We start from the raw sequence: 21958 nt of genomic DNA, 5'->3' as shown, positions 1-21958 counted from the left end.
AGACTGTTACTTGCTATATACCACATGATTTTTAGCCCTATAAATTTTCTGTTCTTCCTACTTCATTACAGAGCAAAGTCAACTTGCAAACAAAACTCTACTACACTATTCACTGTTCCTAATACTAATTATCTATTAGAAATGTCAGTTGAGAAGTGGTCTTCCTGGAGGCAGGCATGGGAAACACTAAAAGTGTAAGCTTAATTATTGAATCAAAAAGTATCCCCATGTGTCTTGACTCACTGAAGCTGCTTGTGTCACATCTTAGTCCATGAATATTACTTTGTATGACACTCTTTTTAGAAAATGCACACACATAAAAAATTGTTCAACTTGTAGCAAGAGATTAAGAGCAATGTAATACCCAGAATCTAATTTGTATATTGTAAACAAAGAGCTCTGATCCTTTTTATCCAGTTTTGTGAAATATTTATTCTTAATGACTTTTGGCATAGCCTCTACGAATAGGACTGACTTCAGAGGCAGAGGCCCTGTACCATATGTCAGTATGGACTGGGTGGTCTTTTTTCTGTAGGAAAAATTTATTATGCAATTAACCAGGCTCACACAGATTTTACTTTATTGGCAAATACCATTATGATGCATAATTGCACTCCAAATCACAAATGCAAATAATTGCTGTTACATGCTAAATATTTATCTTAGCCTACCTCCTTCTTGCATATGAAATAGCTTCTACATTTGATATTGTGCTGCTCTTCTGGAATTAAGAACCAGGACAATCAATGGAGTGATCAACAAGCCACCATGGGCCATATGCTTATTCTATTATATGTTTTAGCTGCATGGCATTAACTAATTAACTACTGTATCCTCTCATACTATGTATGGGTACACTTGCAATCCAGAAAAAACAAAACAAAACAGGGATGTCATTTGGATCAATAAAATTGCAAGCCAGCATTCCCTAGTTGGTGACCTTCAGATGCATTGGGTTTTATTGCATCATTGCTTGTGGAATAATGTTATATGATGTCTTTTACTTAAGATACACTTACTTAATAGCAAGAAAAAATGCAAAGGAAGAGAATGTGTCAGAAAGTCATTGACTTACTTCAAGCCCGTGGTAGAGTCACAAATTGCTGTGGGCATCTGAACCAAATCATCACCACTCACAACCAATAAACTGAGTTTTGGTAAGTTGACCAATGCTTGTGGAAGGTAGGTCAACTTGTTCTTCTGCAGAAGAAGAGTTTGTAACTTTTCTAGCCTTAGAAAATTAACAAAATAGCAAAATTAAATGTGCAGTATAGAGGAGCTGACAATTTTCTATTGCATATTCATATGGTATACACATATAAACATATTGTTTAACACCTGTATTATAACATATATTAATAACTGATATATTTATAATCAAGCTGATAAAATAAGATGAAAGTGCAAAGTCAACAAAATCATTGCCTGGTGTGAAAAGCGTCATCTGGTTGGTGTTCTCTTCTGTCCTGAACCAAAAGGCAGAATGGCTTTACCTCATGTTTGATCTCACACTGGTGGCAGCAGAAACATTATTGGCATGCAATCTTTTGAAAGGGAGAGACAATGGACACCATTTCATGGCCTCTTGATCCATTATGTCTACAGGGCTTCCAACCTATGCACAACTTATAGACAACAATTTATGTGGGTCATAGGAGAAAATGCTACATGAAAGCCCAACATATCCAAAAGATAAGTCACACAAAAAGCTGTTTTTTATAGTGCCTTTTGTTTTGGACTTTTTTATAAAGAATATGAAATTCAGATGGAGTGAATGAGGCAATTAATTAAAGGACTGATGAATGTCAGCTTACCTGCTCATTTCTTTCTGGCTTGCAAAGGTGGGATTGTGAAAAACAAGTCTTGCTCATGCTTTTTTCTATTACGTAAAGGAAATTTGCCCAATTTTTAAATTTAAAAGTGTGTTTAGATGCTGCTGTGTGAGATGGGGAGGGGTGTATACACACAAGCATACATAAATACACAAACCCAGTGTGATTTCTTTAAATCCACCATGGGTCATATGTTTATTCTATTTATAAAATACTTCTGAATCCTGTGGGCATATAATGTTATCATCAGAATCCTCTGGCTCTCTTCTGTACCTTATTGTTTTGAAAACACAACTTGGGTTGTGAGTAAATTGCACAATTCCATCTGAGTGTGGACACTTCCACATCACTGGTTTGCACCATTTTCTTCAGGATCAGTTCCAGACCTGACTGATCTCACAGCATCTGTTTTTTAGAAGTTGACTCAATTTGCTTCTGACTTTTGGCTACAAAAGTCCAAATCACCACAAGATAAATCTGGGTTTTCTGAATCGATTTGCCACCATGTAGCAATCAGCTGGATTTCTGCAGCCTAGATATGCTAGGTTTACCTTCCACACCCTTAGAGGTTCACCCTCCTGTTCTTTGAACTTGTCTTTATGCTTTGGCTGGAACTTTTCTTTGCTTTTCCATGTTGAACTACCATAGCAATGTGCAGCCCTGGTCATGTGTGTTGGGAAATACACCTGACTGCAAAACTGCTAGGATTTCAGTGCAGAAGCTCACAGGGATATTGAGGGGAAGCACTGATTGGTTTATGATATTACCTGTGTGTATTCTTGGCAGTTGAGGATGACAGAAATGAAGATGATTGTGGGTCAGTTTCAGACTGTTTTGTGAGGGGAGACGAGGAGCACTGGCAACATGGAAGTGACCTGCCTAAATAGTTTTGTAAACTCAAGGCTTTGTGACTCTACCATAAATGGGCTGACAGTTTTCCAACCACTTACAAATGTTGACAAAATATCCAGGCAACACTTTATTTGCTAAAACCGTCACTGCAAAGACCACATAAAAACCTACCTATCTATGTCTTGTGGGAGATCTTTCAGACTGTTGTTACTTATATCAAGCCACTGAAGATTTGACATCCGGAGCACACATATAGGGATTGAAAAGAATTTGTTTGCTGATACATCCACAAATGTCACTTGGTTCAAATTGCTTAGCTGTAAAGAAATAATATGTTATTTAATAAAGACTCAAATGAGGAAATAGACTATAATTATAGTTGATATTCTGCTGGCTGAATGAGGTCAATTGCTCTATGCTGCATACCTGGCATAAGGCTTCACTCCATTATTTTAAAAATGAGGCCATATGCAGAATCAAACATTTTCACTATTTCTCATTTGTTACATGCAATGTACATCTTCCCTTATGGAAGTTCTTTCATTTAATAGACTATTGGAGTTTATCTGGCTGAAACAGCAATATTTTAAATATTGGTATTCTCACAGTTACTGGTTCCTATTGGACAGGATGTTGAATAACGCAACTCTATGATTATGCCATCTCTAGGTTTTTAAACAAGTTTATGTCTCCTAAATGGATATGACTTTTCCTCTCAGTAACTGGCAAATGGTTCAGCTACTTCAATTTTAAAAATAATCAAAAATAAGTTGCATTCTTCCCAGGGGTGTCCACAGGATATGATCAAAAAAGTTGAGATGGTGGCCATGATGGTGTGGTTGAAGCTGCACCAGATTTTTTATGTGTGCAACATAAGAAACAGGAAGAGCTTCAATTGCACTGTCATGGCAGCCAACTTCACTTTTTTGACCACACCCTGTGGACACCCCAGCTTCTTCCTCAAGATGTGCACTACCTAAAGAAAAGACAAGATAGCAATAGCATCCCATATAGAAATTGATGAGATTCCTGACAGTTGAATCTTCTCCAGAGCATTTAAAAACAGCAAGGAACAGCATCTGCAGGGTGGGGGATCAAAACATGCAAAATGGTGGCTATGACATTGTGATTGAAGCCCTGACCTTTGTAACTGTGTATAACATTCATGAACATATAAAACAAGCAAGACTTGGGTGCTACAACTGCAACCTTGCCAGTTTTGGCCCCTGCAGATATTTCTGGCAGCAAAGTAATTTGGAGGTACCAGGCAAGCTGAATACCGCAGAGATTTTTGTCCTCTAACATCAGGGAACCTCCTGGGACCTTAAGAAGAATGGTGTTGGGTGAGATTATACTTTCTCTCTGACCTACACACACACACTTATAAAGCCATCTCACTGCTTAATAGGACAGGTCCTGCAATATCTAGTCTCACACATGGAGGAGAAAGATAAAGCAAAGATATGGTAATAACTGCAAAAATCAGGTAAATTTGTTTGCCATGGCACACAGATAAGTATTTCATTTGCAATTTCTCCAAATCAAGTAGGGTGGGGTTCAGGAAAGATATTATGAATATTCAAACACTGCTAACTATATTGTTATTTTGAGAAACAGAAATACTGAACCACCCTCAGTTATGCCTCTTTTATCTCAAGTATAGTGATAGTTGCCATTTCCAGTGGTGCCCATAGGGGGAGTCAAATTCTGCAAGATGGCAGTACAGTGTCACAATCAAAGCCCTGTCTCTTTTGTACGTGTAACATGGGCACATACACAGGGCTTCAGTTGTAATGCTATGCCTGCCGTCTTGCAGAATTTGACACATAACTTCTGTGGCCACCCATAGCAATTTCCTTATGGCTGCGTCAGCTTTATTTATTTATTTTTTAAAGATTAGCTGGAAGGCTGATATAATGCAGATATAATTTTTCAAAAAACTAAAGGTTATATCTGGGCTGCAAATATCCACATGAGTCTCAGATGGAAGCCAAGAGATACAGAAAACTCAAGTCTTTACTGCCAACTTCTTACAGTCCATATAACATAGCCCTCCTATGGGTGACATCATAAAGACATTTGTACTGTGATATTCACGGTGATATTGACCCACTGTCAACTCTGGCAAACTGGTTGAATAGTGTTTTCTTGTAGACTGGCTTTATGCAGACATAAATAGTCCTAGTAATATCACTTTCAGTTGAGGCTGGAGTTTTACAAGGGTTCTGAATCCTTATTTGAAACAGACATCAGTGAGGAGGTTTAATAAGGGAATATAAATATTCTGTAACACCCAAAAATGCACCTCCTCCCATACACTGGGTGACTCCCTACTGGAGATTCATAATCATTCTCTTTAATCAATTAGTTTAAAGGTATGAGGGCAACAGCTGACAATTCTAAATGAGAAACCATGCACATGCCATCATAAACTTTGAGGCTCTCAAAATCATACATTTAAAAAGTCCTTTAAAAGGTGACAGAAAGAAATGTTATATGACTGAGAAGCGGCCAACCAACTTCACATATTAATATTTGAAGGAAAGATCTCGCAGCACCATTTTATGATTACTATAGAAATGATTTGTGGTAGTACACTAAATACTTTTGCCTGAATAGCAGTTTTCCAAATCATGTCTTTAAAAAAAAATGTATTGCTGGATTCAAAATTAATTATCCAATCCAGAATAGGTATTAAAGGAAATAATGTTTTTATTCTTATTCAAACAAAATAATCTCAATTGTCAATTTAATATATGGCTCTTAGAAGGATCATAAAAGTACTGATCTAACAGTGTAATCTGGCTGGTTTTCTAGTGCAGTCTTTCTCAACTTTGGCATCTTTAAGATGTGTGGACTTCAACTCCCAGAATTCCCCAGCCAGCATGGGGAATTCTGGGAGATGAAGTCCATATATCTTGAAGTTGCCAAGGTTGAGAAACACTGTTCTAGTAGCATGTGGGGTCTAAAACTTGCCTTCCAAGTTTTAAAACCAGCAGGGCCATGGCTGAGGGTCAGCTGAGCTAACTCCAACTGGTCCAACTAGCTTCTGTCTCAAAGAAGGGAATTAGGAGAAAATGCTGATATATGTATGACTTAAGCCAGGAGATCCTTTGTCTGCAGCATCACTTCTCTACCTCTTCTACCTTCTCTACCTCTTTGGCAGTTTCTCTTCTAGTATATTTTAGCTGCCAGAATGATTTTATAGAGAGGATCTCTGTCACAAAAACCCAACAGCCAACTTTCTCCTGGCAGAAGAGAAAGTTTGGTGGTGGAGAGCAACTTCTGTTTGCAGGAGTGATTTCTTCTGGTCCAATCCACTCAGCTGTGCGAGACTAATTTATTCAGCACATCTTGGCATCAGGAATTTCTTCACACAATTAATTGAAAGTAATCTGCAATGAATGTGCTGTGTTAGGCCCATTTTTAGTCACAATAAACTTTATACACACACACACACACATACACACATACATATAATTCTTATTAAACATTGATTATAAAAGTAAAAACAATACAAACTAAACTTACAGAAAGAGAAGAGAAAAAAAGAATTAAAAGTGCAGGAAAAAAGAAAAAGAAAGAAGAACAAGAAAAGAAAGAATATAATAAAGAAAAAATGTATAATGAAGTGACTTCCCACCTTCATCTCAATAAGTGTAAACAAATGTAGTGGCTCTCCACTCCCTATGAGGTTACAAACAAATATCTCCTCATCTTTTATCCCATCCCTTATCTATAGACAAATCCATAATGCATCAACTTTTCAGTCTAGACATCAGCAAAAAGTCCATAAAGGGTTGCCAGCTTTGTAGCAACATATATTATTTTAACCTTGACCAAATAAACCAACTTTATATTCTTTCACTTCTACCAGTCTTAATCTTTAGTTCATTCAAATATTGTCAAAGGGTTTGATTTCTCGCCAATTCTTCTTTGTCCCATTGCACGGAGTTCTTCAAGGCTTTAACAAGCTTCTATTGTAAATCCAATAAGAAAAAAATAATCCAGGTCATTCTCTTAGTTTGTCATTTGTATTTCCCTTTTGATTTTTAAAACATCAGCCAGTTTCTTTTGTATATCGAGGTCTTTCTCTTGGTCTTTCATTTGTAAATCCACTTTCAATACCATCTCTATCTTGTCAGACAAAATTTGTTCCACATCTGTCATTTCTTCAATAATATCTTTTGGACATAGTCTATCTATAGGGGCATTACTGACACTGATGATATTGTGGCTAGTAATTTCTGGCTCCATTCTTCAAAAATCTTTAATAATAAAATATCTTTAATATTTTTGATGTTATAGCATTTTGCATCATTTTGTAAGTCCCAATAAACAAATGCAGGCTTATTTTTCCCCCCTCTCTTAGGAACTTTAGTCCCCTCTAGTGTCCAGGTTCTAAAATCATAAAATTACTTATCTTTGTTATGTCTTGCAATAACCAAAACAAATCTGTTTCCCATGAGAAGCTGTTTATTCTTTATAATTAATTCCAAAATCTTATAGTAAAAGTCAATATTTCAAATTTATCTGGACCCTTAATCCATTTATAACATTCTTATTTAGTTTTTTGCTGTTTATTTTAAATTCTTCAAATTCTTAAGCTTATAATTTATTTATTTATTTATTGGTTCAGAGTTGAACATAAACTCACCTGATGAAAACTGTTTGAACTTGTTGTTCCAAAGGTCTATAATAGCTTTAAGTTAGTTAAGAGGCAATTTCCAAAAGCGATTAGAAAGTGAGATTTGAGAACTTAGTGTCCTTTAAAAGGCTCTCCCATAGTTGCAAGCAAGACGGCTGATCCCAGTGTTCAAACCCGTGGGAACCACTGTCCTGCAGTCTCCTTGTGAGGAGCAGCCATCCAGTGCACATGTGGGCAATCTCTGTCCTCTCCTTATCCAGACTGGTTCCGAGGAACCAGTCTACTCACCGGTTCCTTGGTCTTTGCCATGGTCCACTTTCACAGAGCCACCTTCAGTTTGCCATACATCCCCTGGAAGTCCTCTTTAGTCAGAATAAACTGACTGAAATCAATGAGACTAAGATTAAATTTAAATCCACTCTATTGAATAACATGCCTAGGTTTGCACAGTAAAGTTGCAGCCCGTGCACATTAACAAGATTGAATGTAGTGGATTTTACTTTGAAGTAAACATGAATAGGCTTCTATTAAATACATTTTAAAGTACTGAAATAGATGATCCTGTTATAGATAAATACATTAATATTTCCCATGCTTGAGACATAAAAAAATGATTATTGCTCACTTGCATACATTAATTAAATGTTGAACTCTCCCCCATGGAGATCAATGGAACATAAAAAGGCACTAACTAGAGTCTTTTATCCTGGATCACACTCATTATATTAAAATCAATTGGGCTTACTTTCAGGAAACAGATTGAGGATCAGAATGTTAATATCTCCAGTTCTTTGGTGACTAGCATAAAATAATGTTTTGCCTTTAAGGTAATTATTTTTCTTGAGAGCAAACAATGCCTAAGAGCCAAGGTATCAAATAACCTTTTTTTCTAAAATAGGCATAATAAAAACAAATTGAATTGAGCATGTCTCCTGGTGACTGCATGGAATGTCCCATGTAGATTTCATAGGAGCAATATGTAAGTTCAGTGTTTCTCAAACTTGGCAACTTTAAGAAGTGTGGACTTCAACTCCCAGAATTCCCCAACCGGTATGGGGAATTCTGGGAGTTGAGGTCCACACATCTTAAAGTTACCTAGGTTGAAAAACACTGAATAAGTGGTTTCCTGCAGCTGCTTTCTGGGATACTTTTAACTTCCTAATTTAGCCTTCAGCTGTGAGATTTGCTGGTGAGCTGTCATCCAAATGGTAACCAGATCTGACCCTTCTTTCCCAGCTTTCCTAAGTACCAGTGTCAGCAAGGTGCTGCCCCTGCTGTGGGCATGACAAAAGTTGGAAAGGAATTTATAATAATAATAATAATGTATTATATTTATTAGAATTATATTTGAAAAAACAATGCACCTTATGCCTATTGCCTTATTCTGTCCAACTACCCTTTTAATTGTTTTCCTTTAATGGGTTTTTTGATTAGATAATCAGAAGTTCCCAGTACTGGTACTAGATTTTAGTCTCTTTCCAAGCATATGTCATGCAGAATTCAGAACTCTATTTCCATATTGTCATGCTACTGTCCATTCTCCTAGTTTAATTTTCACACATTAGGAAGTCTCACTCACTCTCACATACATACCACAGTGTTAGATTATAAGGTGAACAGCATTTCATTCCAAGCTGCATTTGGACAATGCAGGACTTCTTCAGTTCCTTTGTACCATATCTATTTCTACTAGAAACCATTTGAACACATTGTCAAAATGGATATATCTCAGTTTACATACGAAATTGAGAATTAACATCACAGCTATTAAAATCCAGGCATGTCCCTGTATCTGGCTCCATAAATCTTCCCTTCCAATCTCAGTCTTATCAGATAAATTCTAAAGAAGCTTTCTCTGCTCTTGGTGCCTCTTCCATCAGGACTGAGCAAGGGCTTACTCCCAATCTACTATGCATGGATTTCATTAGTAATAATAGAACTAGTGTAGTATAATGGTGAAGGTACTGAACTAGAACCTAGAAGATCCAGATTCAATTCCACCTTCTGCCAAGGGAAATCACTGACTTTGGACCAGTCACTGTCTCTCAGCCCAGTCTACCTTAGAGTGTTGCTATTATGGGGATAAATTGAAGGAAGCTTTATAAATGTGTATGGCATTTTCTTCCTTCCATCAAGAACAATAAGAGAACTAGGTTAGGACATTTAACAAGTATTTAAAGGTTGTCAGACTTCTCTGAACTCTTTGCTTCAAGGCCCATGCAACTTCCTTACTTCAGCATAGACTGGAGTTGTCTGTTAGTATTCATTCCTTTCCTTAAAGATCAGTATTCACTGAGTCCACAAGTCAGTCATCTGTTATAGAGAGCATGCTATGTGTGCCAATGATACACAAGTACCATTTACAGCAGTTTTGAGGACCATCACAAACACGTTTGTTGCTGTTACACTGTTTTGAAGTGTACCTGTGTCCCACTAGTTACATGACATCCTTGTCAAGCAGTCACATTTCTAGGAATAGTTCACATACCAAAAGAAAATACCCAAATATTATTGTATTTATAGATTCTTTTTAGTATTTTCAATTTTTTTCAGAAATTTCAAAATCCTGGGAATTACACCCCCACCATAACTGGTGGCTGCTACGTTGGAGAAAGCTGAATTACTTCATGAATTCTGGATAATAAACTGCAGACAACCTTTAGATATAATCCTTAGGCAGCTTATTTAATGTCTTATTCATAAAAGCAAGATTGCCACAAAGTTTGATTATGGGAATATAATCATGGACTTGGATGGGATCACTTAGACAATTAAATTTAGGGGGAGATGGGCGGTGATAGAAATGTGAATAATAAATAAATAAATCCAACCCCTATTTGATGCAGAAATCCATTTAAAGCATCTCCAACAAATGGCTGCCCAGCTATGCTTGAATACATTCATTGATGAAGCACCACTACTTCTCTAGCCAATTGGTTCCACTGCCAATTATTCTTACTGTAAGAAAAAGTTCTCTAACATATAAGTTGATGTTAAATGACATTCCCATGAGAGTCTGATTAACAAGCTAGTAAAGTAATATGCTGAATGACATGACAGTTTTATGGAACTGTAGCTGGCAAAAAATAATATCACTCCAAGAGTGCTCATTATATGGTTCTGTGTCAAACCGGAATGAAGTACCTAGTGACATTGCACAAGGTTTGGTCCTCTGGCCAGGACTTTTCGACATTTGAATTAATCAATTAAGGAAAATGATGGAGAGCATTGTTATCAAATTTGCACAAGATAAAAACTGGGTGGGCTACATAATACTCTAAAAGACAAGAACAATATTCAGAATGTTTAAAACAGGTTGAAAGAATGGGATGAAAATGACAATTCATCATTTAGGAAAATGTAATTAAATATCCAGTTACAGGATTGGGGATACTATTCCAAATCATGAGATATAATAGTTCCCTTCTCTTCTTCATTGATCAAACTTCACTTTGAACACTATACACTTTAAAGATTCAGTCAAACCAAAGACAAGCAAAGGACGTGACCGAAAATAAGAGGAAACTGGGTGAACTTGGTGTGCTTAGCTTTTAGAAAAGATAACTGAGGGGGGGATAGGATTTTGCTATTCAGTTGTTCAGTCAGTTCTAACTTGTTGTGCCCCAATGGACAACAATTCACCAGGAGTATCTGTCATTAATTGCTTCTTTGAGTTCTTTTAAGTTCATGTTGTGATATTAGTGATAGCATTCAATCATACTGTCTTCTGCTGGCCTCTTTTTTGTAGCCTTCAGTTTTTCCAAATATCAGAGTCTTCTTCAAAAACTCTTCCTTCCATATTATATGTCCAAAATTTTAGCTTCATTATTACTGCCTCTACAGACCTGTCTAGCTTTACTTCAGAAGTACTGAATGATTTGTTCTTTGGGCTGTCTGAGATATTCTCAACAATTTGCAGTCCAAAGGCATTGATCTTCATTCCATCTTTCTGATTGTCAAACTTTCATGGCCATATATTACTGACAAGCTGTGGCCTCGACAATACATAATTTTGTTGGCAGGAGTATGATAGTAGTCTTCAAATAGCAGAAGGGATGTCACACAAAAGAAGGCCAAAACTCAGAATACAGAATATAGAGTAATTGTATTAAATTACAGAAAGGTAGATTCTGGTTGAATGTTAGGAAAAACTCTGTAGCAGTAAGAGCAATTTAATAACTGAACCAGTTACCTAAGCAAGTGGTGGGCTCCCCTTTTCAAAATATATTGAACAGAGGCTAGATGGATAGTAGCCAGAGATGCTTTGATTTGGATTTATGTACTGAAAAGGAAGTTGGACTTAATGATTAAATTGACCCTTCCAAATATATAAATCTATACCACAAGTTGTTTGTCAAAGAACTTGATCAAAAGCAAATATACAATATATCAGGGTCAGCCACATGAAGAAATCGTTCTATCAAAAAGATTAGAGCGAACTGGTTGTCCATTTTCCCTGTAAGAAGATATCTCTCCACCTATTTCCAAAAAGGCCCATTCAGACATCACATAGTTTAAAAGCTACAAAGTTATTTGCTTTGACAAGCCAACTGCTAGGCAGCATAAATTATGTAAAGTTAATATTAATATTTCATAACTAACAAAGGACTCACACTACCTGATTACATCAGCCCGTTCCATTAGACCTGGCAGGGAAGGGATGTTATGGGTTCCCATTGGCCAGGGACTTGCATTTGGTGGGTCCCAGGAGGCAGGCCTTCTCTGCTGTGGCACCTTCCTTGTGGGATCTTCTCCCCACTAAAGTTAGGCTTGCTCCTTCCCTGCCATCTTTTAGGAAATCCCTCAAGATCTGGTTATGTCTTCAGGCCTGGGGATCTTTGGGAACCACAGACATTCTTAGATGGCTCCACTGTGGTTGATATTCTTGCTCTGTCCATGGGGTTTGTATATTTTAAAATATTAAATGATAATGTTCTTATGTTAATAATTACTTTTTATCTTTTTATAGTGATTTTTTTTTCTATTTGCTGTTTTATTCAGCTGCTGTACGCTGCCCAGGGTTGTGAGGTGGGCGGCCATATAAGTGTGGCAAATAAATAAATAGCTAAAAAAGCAAATGGAAATATAGTGGCTGAGTAATTTATTCATTTATTTGTTACATTTTAAGTTTCCCCGTTTGAAGGAACTTAGGGCAACAGACGTGGCATCTCCTGTTTCATTTTATTCCCACACTCGTAGGCTTCTCCCCTGGGCTGAACACACCACAGGGAGTCAACATTGCTTCAGTGATATGGTGAGCCTTCTTGGTTGAGTATCATCTTAATGGATTACTACAGACAATTTATTCTAGAACTTCCACCATTGAGGGCAATTCCACACTGCAGCCTAAGCTGCTTCCCTCCCATGCTGCTCCCAGCTCTTTCTTAAGCTATCTTCAGACATACCAGTCCGGACTGCAGTGGGTTGGCAAGAGGGCTGGGCTGGGCTCAGTCCTGACTAGAGCCACCACAAGACATGATTGGTCACTCCCCTGCTTCTTGCTCTTCCCGGTCTGGACCCGTCAATCAAGGCCTACTTTTTTCCTTGTGGGGATTGTTCCCTCCTCACTAGTCCTTGTGCCTTTCCTTTGCTTTCACAGATGTTTGGAGACATGAGTACCTCCACCCACTCTTCCCACACTATCTCCTTAACATTAACACAGACCTTTTCTTTCCCTCCCCTCTTTATGATTCCACCTTTGCTCAGATGCTACAATAATCGAAGCAAGAGGGAACAGTGCTCTTTCATTTCTCCATTCTTTTGTAGGTCCATGGAAACTTTGCAGCAAGGAAGAGCAGATAGTTCAGCTTCGTTAGAAACAGAGTAGCAATTTAAAGACTTAGAAGAGACGTTTTGCAATAACGTGGGCAGTAGATGGGAAAGCATGCTTCACTCATCCCGGACAAAAACCAAACGGGTACCTGCTGGGAGATGTACGACTGACTGGAGCATGAGCTTCTAGGATTGAGGATAGTTCATTAACTTAGTGAGCCATCATGGGATCAATTGCAAAATTATTTTTTAAAAAAATAGCAACTGCTGAATGGCAGGGAACAGGGCAATCTAGCAAACCAGAACAAAATGGTCACACAGGATAGCAACTAGCCACTGGAGCAGTGTTTCTCAACCTTGGCAACTTTAAGATGCGTGGACTTCAACTCCCAGAATTCCCCGGCCAGCCATGTTGAAGTCCACGCATCTTAAAGTTGAAGTCCACGCATCTTAAAGTTGCCAAGGTTGAGAAACAGTGCACTGGAGGGAAGGGGACATGCCAGGCACTGCAGCCAATTCAGTTCTGCGGCTCCTACTAGAGACCCTCCACTCTGAAGGGCTTAAAGTGGCTGGTGTCAGAGAATTACCGTTTTGAGGTGGAAAACACAGGTGCAGGGTGTATTTGCAATGGGCTGGGGCTGGGAGGAAAAAGGCAATATTTGTGCCTGCACTTAGGAAGCAATGAGTGGCCCTCTCTGGCAATGGGCCAAGCAGCAAGCGCAGCTCCACTGTGAGTCAAATATCCATCCCACCGGTAGCTCTGGAGTTCCTTGTGTGCCTCTGTTTCTGCCTAGGGCAAAATGTCTATTTGCCAAAGGGCTTGGTAAATATAGTTACTTTTCCTCTTTCCTTCTTCCTGAGCTCTTTGCAAACAACTGTTCTTTTATTTTCTGATCTGTATCTGAATGTGATGCTGTCCTTCTATCCCCTTTTACTGTAAATTCTGTCATGAAAAACAGTTCTTTTGAGTGCTGGTGATGACACATGTGTATAACGTGAAATGGATCACAACTGATTCTCAGCGTTAGGGAATTAAACCAAATAGGAATGAAAAGGGAAAGGAGGTTGGTGAATTTATGTACAGTTAAACTTCAATTTAATGAGCCAGTTTTGGGAAGGAGGTGTCTATTACTCTCAGATGTCTCTTAAACTGCAAACTATATCATTTGCATTCGCGGTGGCGCTGCGGGTTAAACCGCTGAGCTGTCGATCGGAAGGTCGGCGGTTCGAAACCGCGCGGCGGGGTGAGCTCCCGTTGTTAATCCCAGCTCCTGCTCACCTAGCAGTTCGAAAACATGCAAATGTGAGTAGATCAATAGGTACCGCTTCGGCGGGAAGGTAACGGCGTTCCGAGTCGTCATGCTGGCCACATGACCCGGAAGTGTCTATGACAACGCCGGCTCCAAGGCTTAGAAACGGAGATGAGCACCGCCCCCTAGAGTCGGATTCGACTGGACTTTACGTCAAGGGAAACCTTTACCTTTTTAATATAGTATAATGATGTCATGAAGCAAATGGCCTAAGTCTTCAAATAACATAATTTGCAGAGCAATTCTCCTATTACATAATTTGCAACAATTTATGCCACTTGCACAAATGATGCAAATAACTACTAGGGCCATAAAATTAACAGAAATGTACCTGACTTCTTCAGAATACTTTGGATGAACAGACCTTTTACTTTGGAGAGATGTCTGGTCAGGAATTTTGTTCTTTGCATTCAAAGACTGCTAAATTGGGGTCCGTTAAATCACACTTTCACTTTATATCCAAAAACAAAAGCCTGCCTCAGCTAATGCCATTCATATATATTTACATTTACATTTACATTTACATTTAATTTCCTGGTTTATTTTTATTTTAAAGTTCTTAAAAGGAAGTAGACTTTAGATGTATACCTCAAGAGGTCATAGATGGGCCCAGTTCTAGCTGTAGCATCCCGCACCCTCTGAAAACTCTCTCTCAAATGGGTAGATTAAATAATTCAAGAACAGGTTGTAAATGAGAAACATTACATATGTATTTAGTTACAAAAGTAATCCATTGAGGCATGAAGGAACATTTCAGATACCAAACTTGAATGAAATAAAGAATGACAGTCGGGCACAAATTAGACCCCAGTAGCTTTAATGCTTTTATCCCTTGTTTCTTCACTCCTTAGATGAGACATCCAGATTAAGATAGGCTCTTGAAGAAAGAGCTCATTGTCCACAGCATTTGATGCACAAGACCTCCAGATAATTCACTGCCACAGTTACTGAAATGATGTTGGCGGCTGTTGTTGGATTTACATGTAAAGGAGGAGGCTACTAATGCAGAGTCCTGGCTCATGTGGAAGTCACTGCACATTCAGCCAAGACTTCCCTGCTGCAGCTATATGCAAAATAAATGCACTAGCCCAAACCTTTAAAATAGCAGAATGGAGGAAGGTATCCTCACTGCTCACATTCTGAGCATTCCTGATAATGAATACCAGGACTATGATTATACCTATGATTCTGTCTACGGTTCTATGATTCTGTCTATGATTCTGTCTATGATTCTGTCTATGATTCTATGATTCTGTGGTTCTATGCTTCTATGGTTCTATGATTCTATCTATGATTCTGTCTACGGTTCTATGATTCTATCTATGATTCTGTCTATGATTTTGTGATTCTGTGGTTCTATGCTTCTATGGTTCTATGATTCTATCTATGATTCTGTCTACGGTTCTATGATTCTGTCTACAGTTCTATGATTCTATCTATGGTTCTATGATTCTATCTATGGTTCTATGATTCTGTCTATGATTCTATGATTCTGTGCTTCTATCTATGGTTCTGTGCTTCTACCTATGATTCTGTCTACAGTTCTATGATTCTATCTATGGTTCTATGATTCTGTCTATGATTCTGTCTATGATTTTGTGATTCTGTGGTTCTATGCTTCTATGGTTCTATGATTCTGTCTATGATTCTGTCTACAGTTCTATGATTCTATCTATGGTTCTATGATTCTATGCTTCTATAATTTGAGTTAATGAAGTAAAAATTATTTGCTTTTTCCATGGATTCCATCTTAGCGAACTTCCAAAATTTTCAATGCGCTAATGTATCCAACTGATTATATAACATGGCTGGCTTAAGGTTGTGTGCCCTTGGTAATAAAAATCCACAATATTTTTAGAAGATCATTAATCTCTTTCAATGTTCTTAATATCATGCCACAAAAAGTGTCTCCCTTATACTTTCTGGCCCCTTGGAAATAGGATCTGACAAAGAAATATGAATGGGAGGACTAACAGGAGATAATAAACTAAGGTTTCTTGTAGCTCAGAAAATAGGAACTACTATTTATTATACTGTGTAAAAGAAAACTCCACTGGGTACTTTCTTTAAGAAATCAGAGCCAGTTTAGTGCCGTGGTTAATGCAACAGGCTAAAAACTGGGAGATTGTGGGTTCTAGTCCTGCCTTAGGCATGAAGCCAGCTGGTGACCTTGGGCCAGTCACTCACTCTCAGCCCCAGAAAGAAGGCAATGGTGAACCACTTCCAAAATCTTGCCAAGAACATTGCAGGGACTTGGCCAGACAGTTGTGAGGAGTCAACACTGACTTGAAGGCACACATTATACCAGCTGCTTTCCATCCTACCCTGAAACCAAAAGGATTTGTTGGTTAATCCTTTTGCTTCAGAAACACTAACAACAAATGCTCATTGACATAGAGGAACTCATGGTAGATAAATAGTGCTTTTAATAAAGGAAGCCCTTTATATTTTATTTCTTTTAGAAAATGAGTGGCTCTCTGCAACTCTTGTAACATTTTATTTAAAAAAAACTGCACCATCTTTTCATTGTTAACAGCATTTACCTCCCTCCTTTCTTTCAAGTACTTTGCCTTCTAACTCTAAATCAGTTCTAATGCAGACTCTGTGTAAGTGTAATTATATATCCTCACTGCCTTTGCCAGTTAAACTTCCCAGCCACCCTTACTACTGCCCTGATTTTCAATCACAATTGTCATCTTTGTTTGATAAACAACCCATATTTCTGTTTATCTTCATCATTTAATTTTAAAATGCTACCTGTGCACATTTCAAAGAGCCCACTGCTTCCCAGCTCTCTCTACTGAGTGGAAAGAGTTGTGTGATTAATGGGTGTGTTTTCAGTTCTGTTTTATTTATTTGTGTCATTGAAAAGGATTTGCTGATAAGGTTGCTTGACTGTGGTTTCAGCATGAACTACCCATTTCATGGCATATCAGAAATGTAAAGGTCCATGATAATTTCAATTATTAACCCACTTCAGCTTTCTAAAACCACATTACCCTCAATTAAATATACTGGATTGGATAATAGTATAAACCGACCAAATTGAATGGGGCATTGACTTCAGTGGGTCAGAATTTTAAGCATGACAATGTCTGGATTCAAGCCAATAGATGGGTCAAAATCTGATGAGCTAAATCTTAAATGAGACAAGAATGAATGGAAATAAACCTGACAAAGTCTGGCTGTTGTTCTCAATGTCATTTGCATTCCCACCCTATTTATTATAGCTTTAATTCTTTAAGTTGTACATTTCTTGTCTCTCTGCTGGAATGCACAGTTTTTCTGCAAGGCACTGCTTTTCTGCAAACAGCAAGATGCAGAAGTAAAACAAAGGCTCTGCATAACAATGTAGAATTCTATTTATTATCTGGCAATGCCAGTCCTCATATCCAAGAACCTTTTACATTGCAGATTCACAGGTAATTATTGTTCAGCAAAAAGCCATTGAAACTTTAATTATGGACATTTCCATACCACAAATTTTCCTATTTCTCAAAATGTTAAAATTCAGCTTAAATTAAATTTGCTTTATTTCCATTTCAACTTCATTTTAAGGATAAATAAAGGTTATTTATTCATTACAAAATCTTATATACTGCCTACTTCCATAGATTCCAGTCAGTTTACTAGATCTACAAAAATAAGCAAAGCAAAGAGCTACAGTATACCAATATTCAAATTATTCTAACTCATATAGCCATCCTTCTGCACATTTAGAATTTGCAGCATTCAACTCAGTCAGTCACTGCTCTCTTATTCTTCCTTCCTGCCTCTAAGCTGGCCAATTGCTATGTCTCATTTTTTACCTTCTATCAACTGTGCATTAACAAAGCTTCCTTAGTCCTCACTTCCATAAAAATAACATTTAACAAATTTTCATGCACACACGGTTGTTGTTGTTGTTACAGCTCTTTCTTTCCAAAACAAATGCATGAGGATCAGCAGCAAAGAAAAATCAATATGAAAATGAATGCACTGAAAAGTTCTTCAGTTGCCATGGTGCCATACTTCATTACATTCCAAACATGATTGTGGAATGACACCTATGTGATTGTGGCAAGATGAGATTTTTTCATTCAGATGCTTTTCCCAGTATGCCCATAGGAATACATTGCTACTTTGTGTGGAATTGCCAAGTACAGGATGAGAGACGGTAAGTTCTAACCACCATGACACTGAAGGTTTGACAATAAGAATCCATGAATAAACAAGAGAACACTGAAAGCTCAACAAGCAAGAAAGTCGATTTCTAGCATAAAGTGCTACCATAATGGTTGACTGAGCTAAGGACTCAGGAGGCAAGATTTCCCTCCAATGGAAAATAGATCACCTCCATGTGCTGCACAACCAAAGCAGGAGTTAAAGAACCAGGAACCTTCCCAGTTGAGATAGGATAATAATGTTGGCTTTTTTCCATTTGAAAAACAATGATGTGGGAGGAAATATCAATGGCATGGGATGAGACCCATGGGGTGAGACCCCTTTGGCATTCTGAGAAGTGCTAGTATGTTAAAGAGTTTTCCTCTAGCAGATTAACTTGGATGTACTGAAGTCTCTTATAAATTTCCCCTTGCAGTTTCTGCTTCCTTCCAGTTAGCATCTCTGACATCACTGTGAGGGTAGAGTTAATTATTAATTTCCTCTTTCATTCATAGTGTGAAACAGTATTATTTTAAAAGAGGTGTGTACAATATAAAAACCAGTAATTAAAGCCCTGAATATCAGAAACAGGAAATAGGAAATGACTATAACAATTCATCACTAATACCAGCATGCTATACCAAACAAGAAGCATTCGAGGTAAAAAGGGCAAAGAGAATGCTTTCCATAACAAGCTCAGGGTCCCTGAAAACACTTTTTTAAAGTTCTTGTTGAACCTACTCTTGCTGCAGATGCATTTGTGATTCTACAAATCAGGTAAGAAAAAAAGAAAAGAAAAAGGGCACAGAAAATACTAGAACACAATGGGTGCAATGACTTTTTGAAGGAAGGTTGAAACAATGCAAGGGGAACAAAATATGGCTTCCAGGATAAATAGATTATGTGCAAGAAATCCCAGCCTTGCAAGCTCTTCAAGGAGATGGGAGCCAAACAAATAGCATAGTTACCCCTTGCTACTCTCTATAACTTTGGTTATAGGCTTCACGGGGATGCTCCATACCAGGACCAGCTTCAAGATTGTGCTGTGTTGGCATGGAATAAATCTATGGCTTTGAAATGTGTCCCTGTTAGGCAGAGCATCCCTTCATAGGAACTTTGGGGGGAACCATTGCCCCAATTGTTTTATGTTTGAACTGGCCTCAGGTATTAGATGGATTTTAATAGAACTGAATTATCTTCCTGTCCAGAATATCAAATTTAGCCACGATGAAACCCCATGATAAACTGTCAACATCAACTTTAAATCAAAGATTAGAAAAGAGGTGGGCTGCAGGGCCTCAGGTAGCAAATGTCACTGGCTGGTATTGGGTGGAATGTGGGCTGATCCAGGAAGGCACATCTGATGCTGCAAACCAAGAGTGCACGTTCAGAACTATTTAATTCAAAATTACTTACACCTTTGCTATGTATCCATTTTTTCCTTTGTAGATTTAAACCACATGAGAGGATCATGGGGATTCCAGTTTAAAAAAGAAGGTCAAACTGTGCAAATAAGACAAAATTCAGCCCATCCCTGCCTTGTCCTGAACTTATTTTAAATTCTTTTTTTTAATTGCCATTTTAAAAATACTCATTTATAGCTTGCAGAATCAACTAATATGGAAATGTTGCCCCAGAGGAAAAGACTCTGAAACTACTAATCAACAATAATTTGATGTAACCAGAAACCACTGCAATGTAAGCTGTTGTTTTATTTTTCACAAACTGCCATTAAAAAAAAAATCACTGCTTCTTAGAGGACAAGCAGAATGTTCTTACAAAAGTAATTTTATTTGCAAACATTTGAATTAATACAATCCACCCACTCTCTAAAAAGGGCATGATAAAATTCTCCTTGGCAGGATTCTTTTATTTTATTGGGATGGGAAAAACAATGACTGTTCATTTCAGGGTTGAAAATATTGAGAATGCTTTAAAAGATAATATCAGCAGCACAGAACTTTAGAATAGGATAGGAATGTCAGATGTGAAATAAATGTCAGGGGGAAAGATGGGAGGTAAATGTTAAAGCAAAGCTAAAAAAACCCTGATCTTTAGCAATGTGCTATTATAGCAGCAACATTTCAGTCAGTGATACTTTGAAGATGTTATCAGCTGGGTTGATGGATGACGGTGTAGCAAAATGGCAATTGCTTACATGTAGAATTACTGAATCATATTTTCACAATAACTGGAGAACCCATTTATTATACTTCAGCAAAGCAGCATTATACCTTCTGAAAATCATACATGATGATAATTATGAACTTTTTATTTTGTATGGAAGTTGAACTAAACACATTAAGAAACTTATTGAACCTGGATAACTGTTCTTAAACCTACATGAAACTTCTTTCACTGGGGATTGAAGGAGAATCACCCAGTGTGATGAAACGTGTCCTTCTGAAGGTTCTTAATATCTATAAAGCAGTTAATAAGCCATTTCCAGAAGTGATTAAGAAAGGAAGTGGGCGAACCCAGTGTCCCTTTGAAGGCTCTGACCTGTGGCTTGGGCAAAGCTGACTTTCTCAGCTCCCAGAGCTCTAAAACCTGCCGGAGACCAGTGTTTTATGTTCTCTTTGTGAGGAGCATCTGTACGGAGCACATATGGGTGATCCCAGGTTCTCCCTTTTATCCAGAGAGGAATTTTGAGGCGCCCATCCATTCATCCAGTCCTCATTCTGTCGCAGTCATTGGCTCCACAAAAAGTGAAGCCATCTTCAGTCCACCATTGCTTCCCCAGAAAAAAACATTTATTCATAAATAAGCAGCAAAATGGTGAATAGAACCTTGATTTTGGAAAGTTAATAAATGGACTGAGGGGCTGGATTGACTGGAAATAAGATTTTGAAACTCATTATAAGAAACCAGTGGGTTGTTTAAAATGCTTTTAAAATATATGAAAACTTTGAATCTAAGTGTAAGATATATTTTGTGGGAAATGTTGTGGATTAGAGAAAAATATGATAAGAGGAGACCTTGAAGGCTGGTTACTAGAGGCAACCAGAAAAAAGGAAAGATTATATTTAAAGGAGAAGACCCACTAATACAGAATTGAGAAAAGTATTTTAACTCTGGAGGAATTCAAGGATATTTGGCAACAATGTACTCAAAACTTTCTTTTAGGATTGTCTGCTACTATAAAAATGGTTTAAAAGAGGAGATAGAAGAGGATACAACTGAGATTCAGGCTCTTTTGGATACAGATTTAAAAATGACAGGCTACAAGAATGATATTGACAAAGATGTTACACAGGACTTACAAATGAAACTGGCTGATGTTTTCATTGCTAAAAGGGACACACAGATAATAAATCAGAACAGTGACTTGGATGTGTGGGTTTCAACTCAGAAGAGGGACTTGGACAACCTTTTTATTTTGGGACACTGCTTAAGGAATA

At 37.7% G+C, this 21958-nt stretch overlaps 1 protein-coding gene across 1 annotated transcript in view; it reads right to left on the bottom strand.

Annotated features, from left to right (window-relative positions):
- LRRC2 (leucine rich repeat containing 2) overlaps positions 1-21958 on the bottom strand; it is a 91665-nt gene that overhangs the window by 5689 nt on the left and 64018 nt on the right. The window contains exons 6-7 of the mRNA XM_063295226.1: positions 2856-3001; positions 1076-1231 (exon numbers count right to left, since the gene is read on the bottom strand). Of these exons, the coding sequence (XP_063151296.1) occupies positions 1076-1231; positions 2856-3001 (302 nt within the window). The remainder of the gene's footprint in view (positions 1-1075; positions 1232-2855; positions 3002-21958) is intronic.

This window comes from Candoia aspera, chromosome 2, assembly GCF_035149785.1.
Source record: "Candoia aspera isolate rCanAsp1 chromosome 2, rCanAsp1.hap2, whole genome shotgun sequence".
Lineage (NCBI taxonomy): Eukaryota > Metazoa > Chordata > Lepidosauria > Squamata > Boidae > Candoia > Candoia aspera.
The sequence above is the reverse complement of the archived record's forward strand: the minus strand, read 5'-3'. Positions and strand labels throughout refer to the sequence as shown.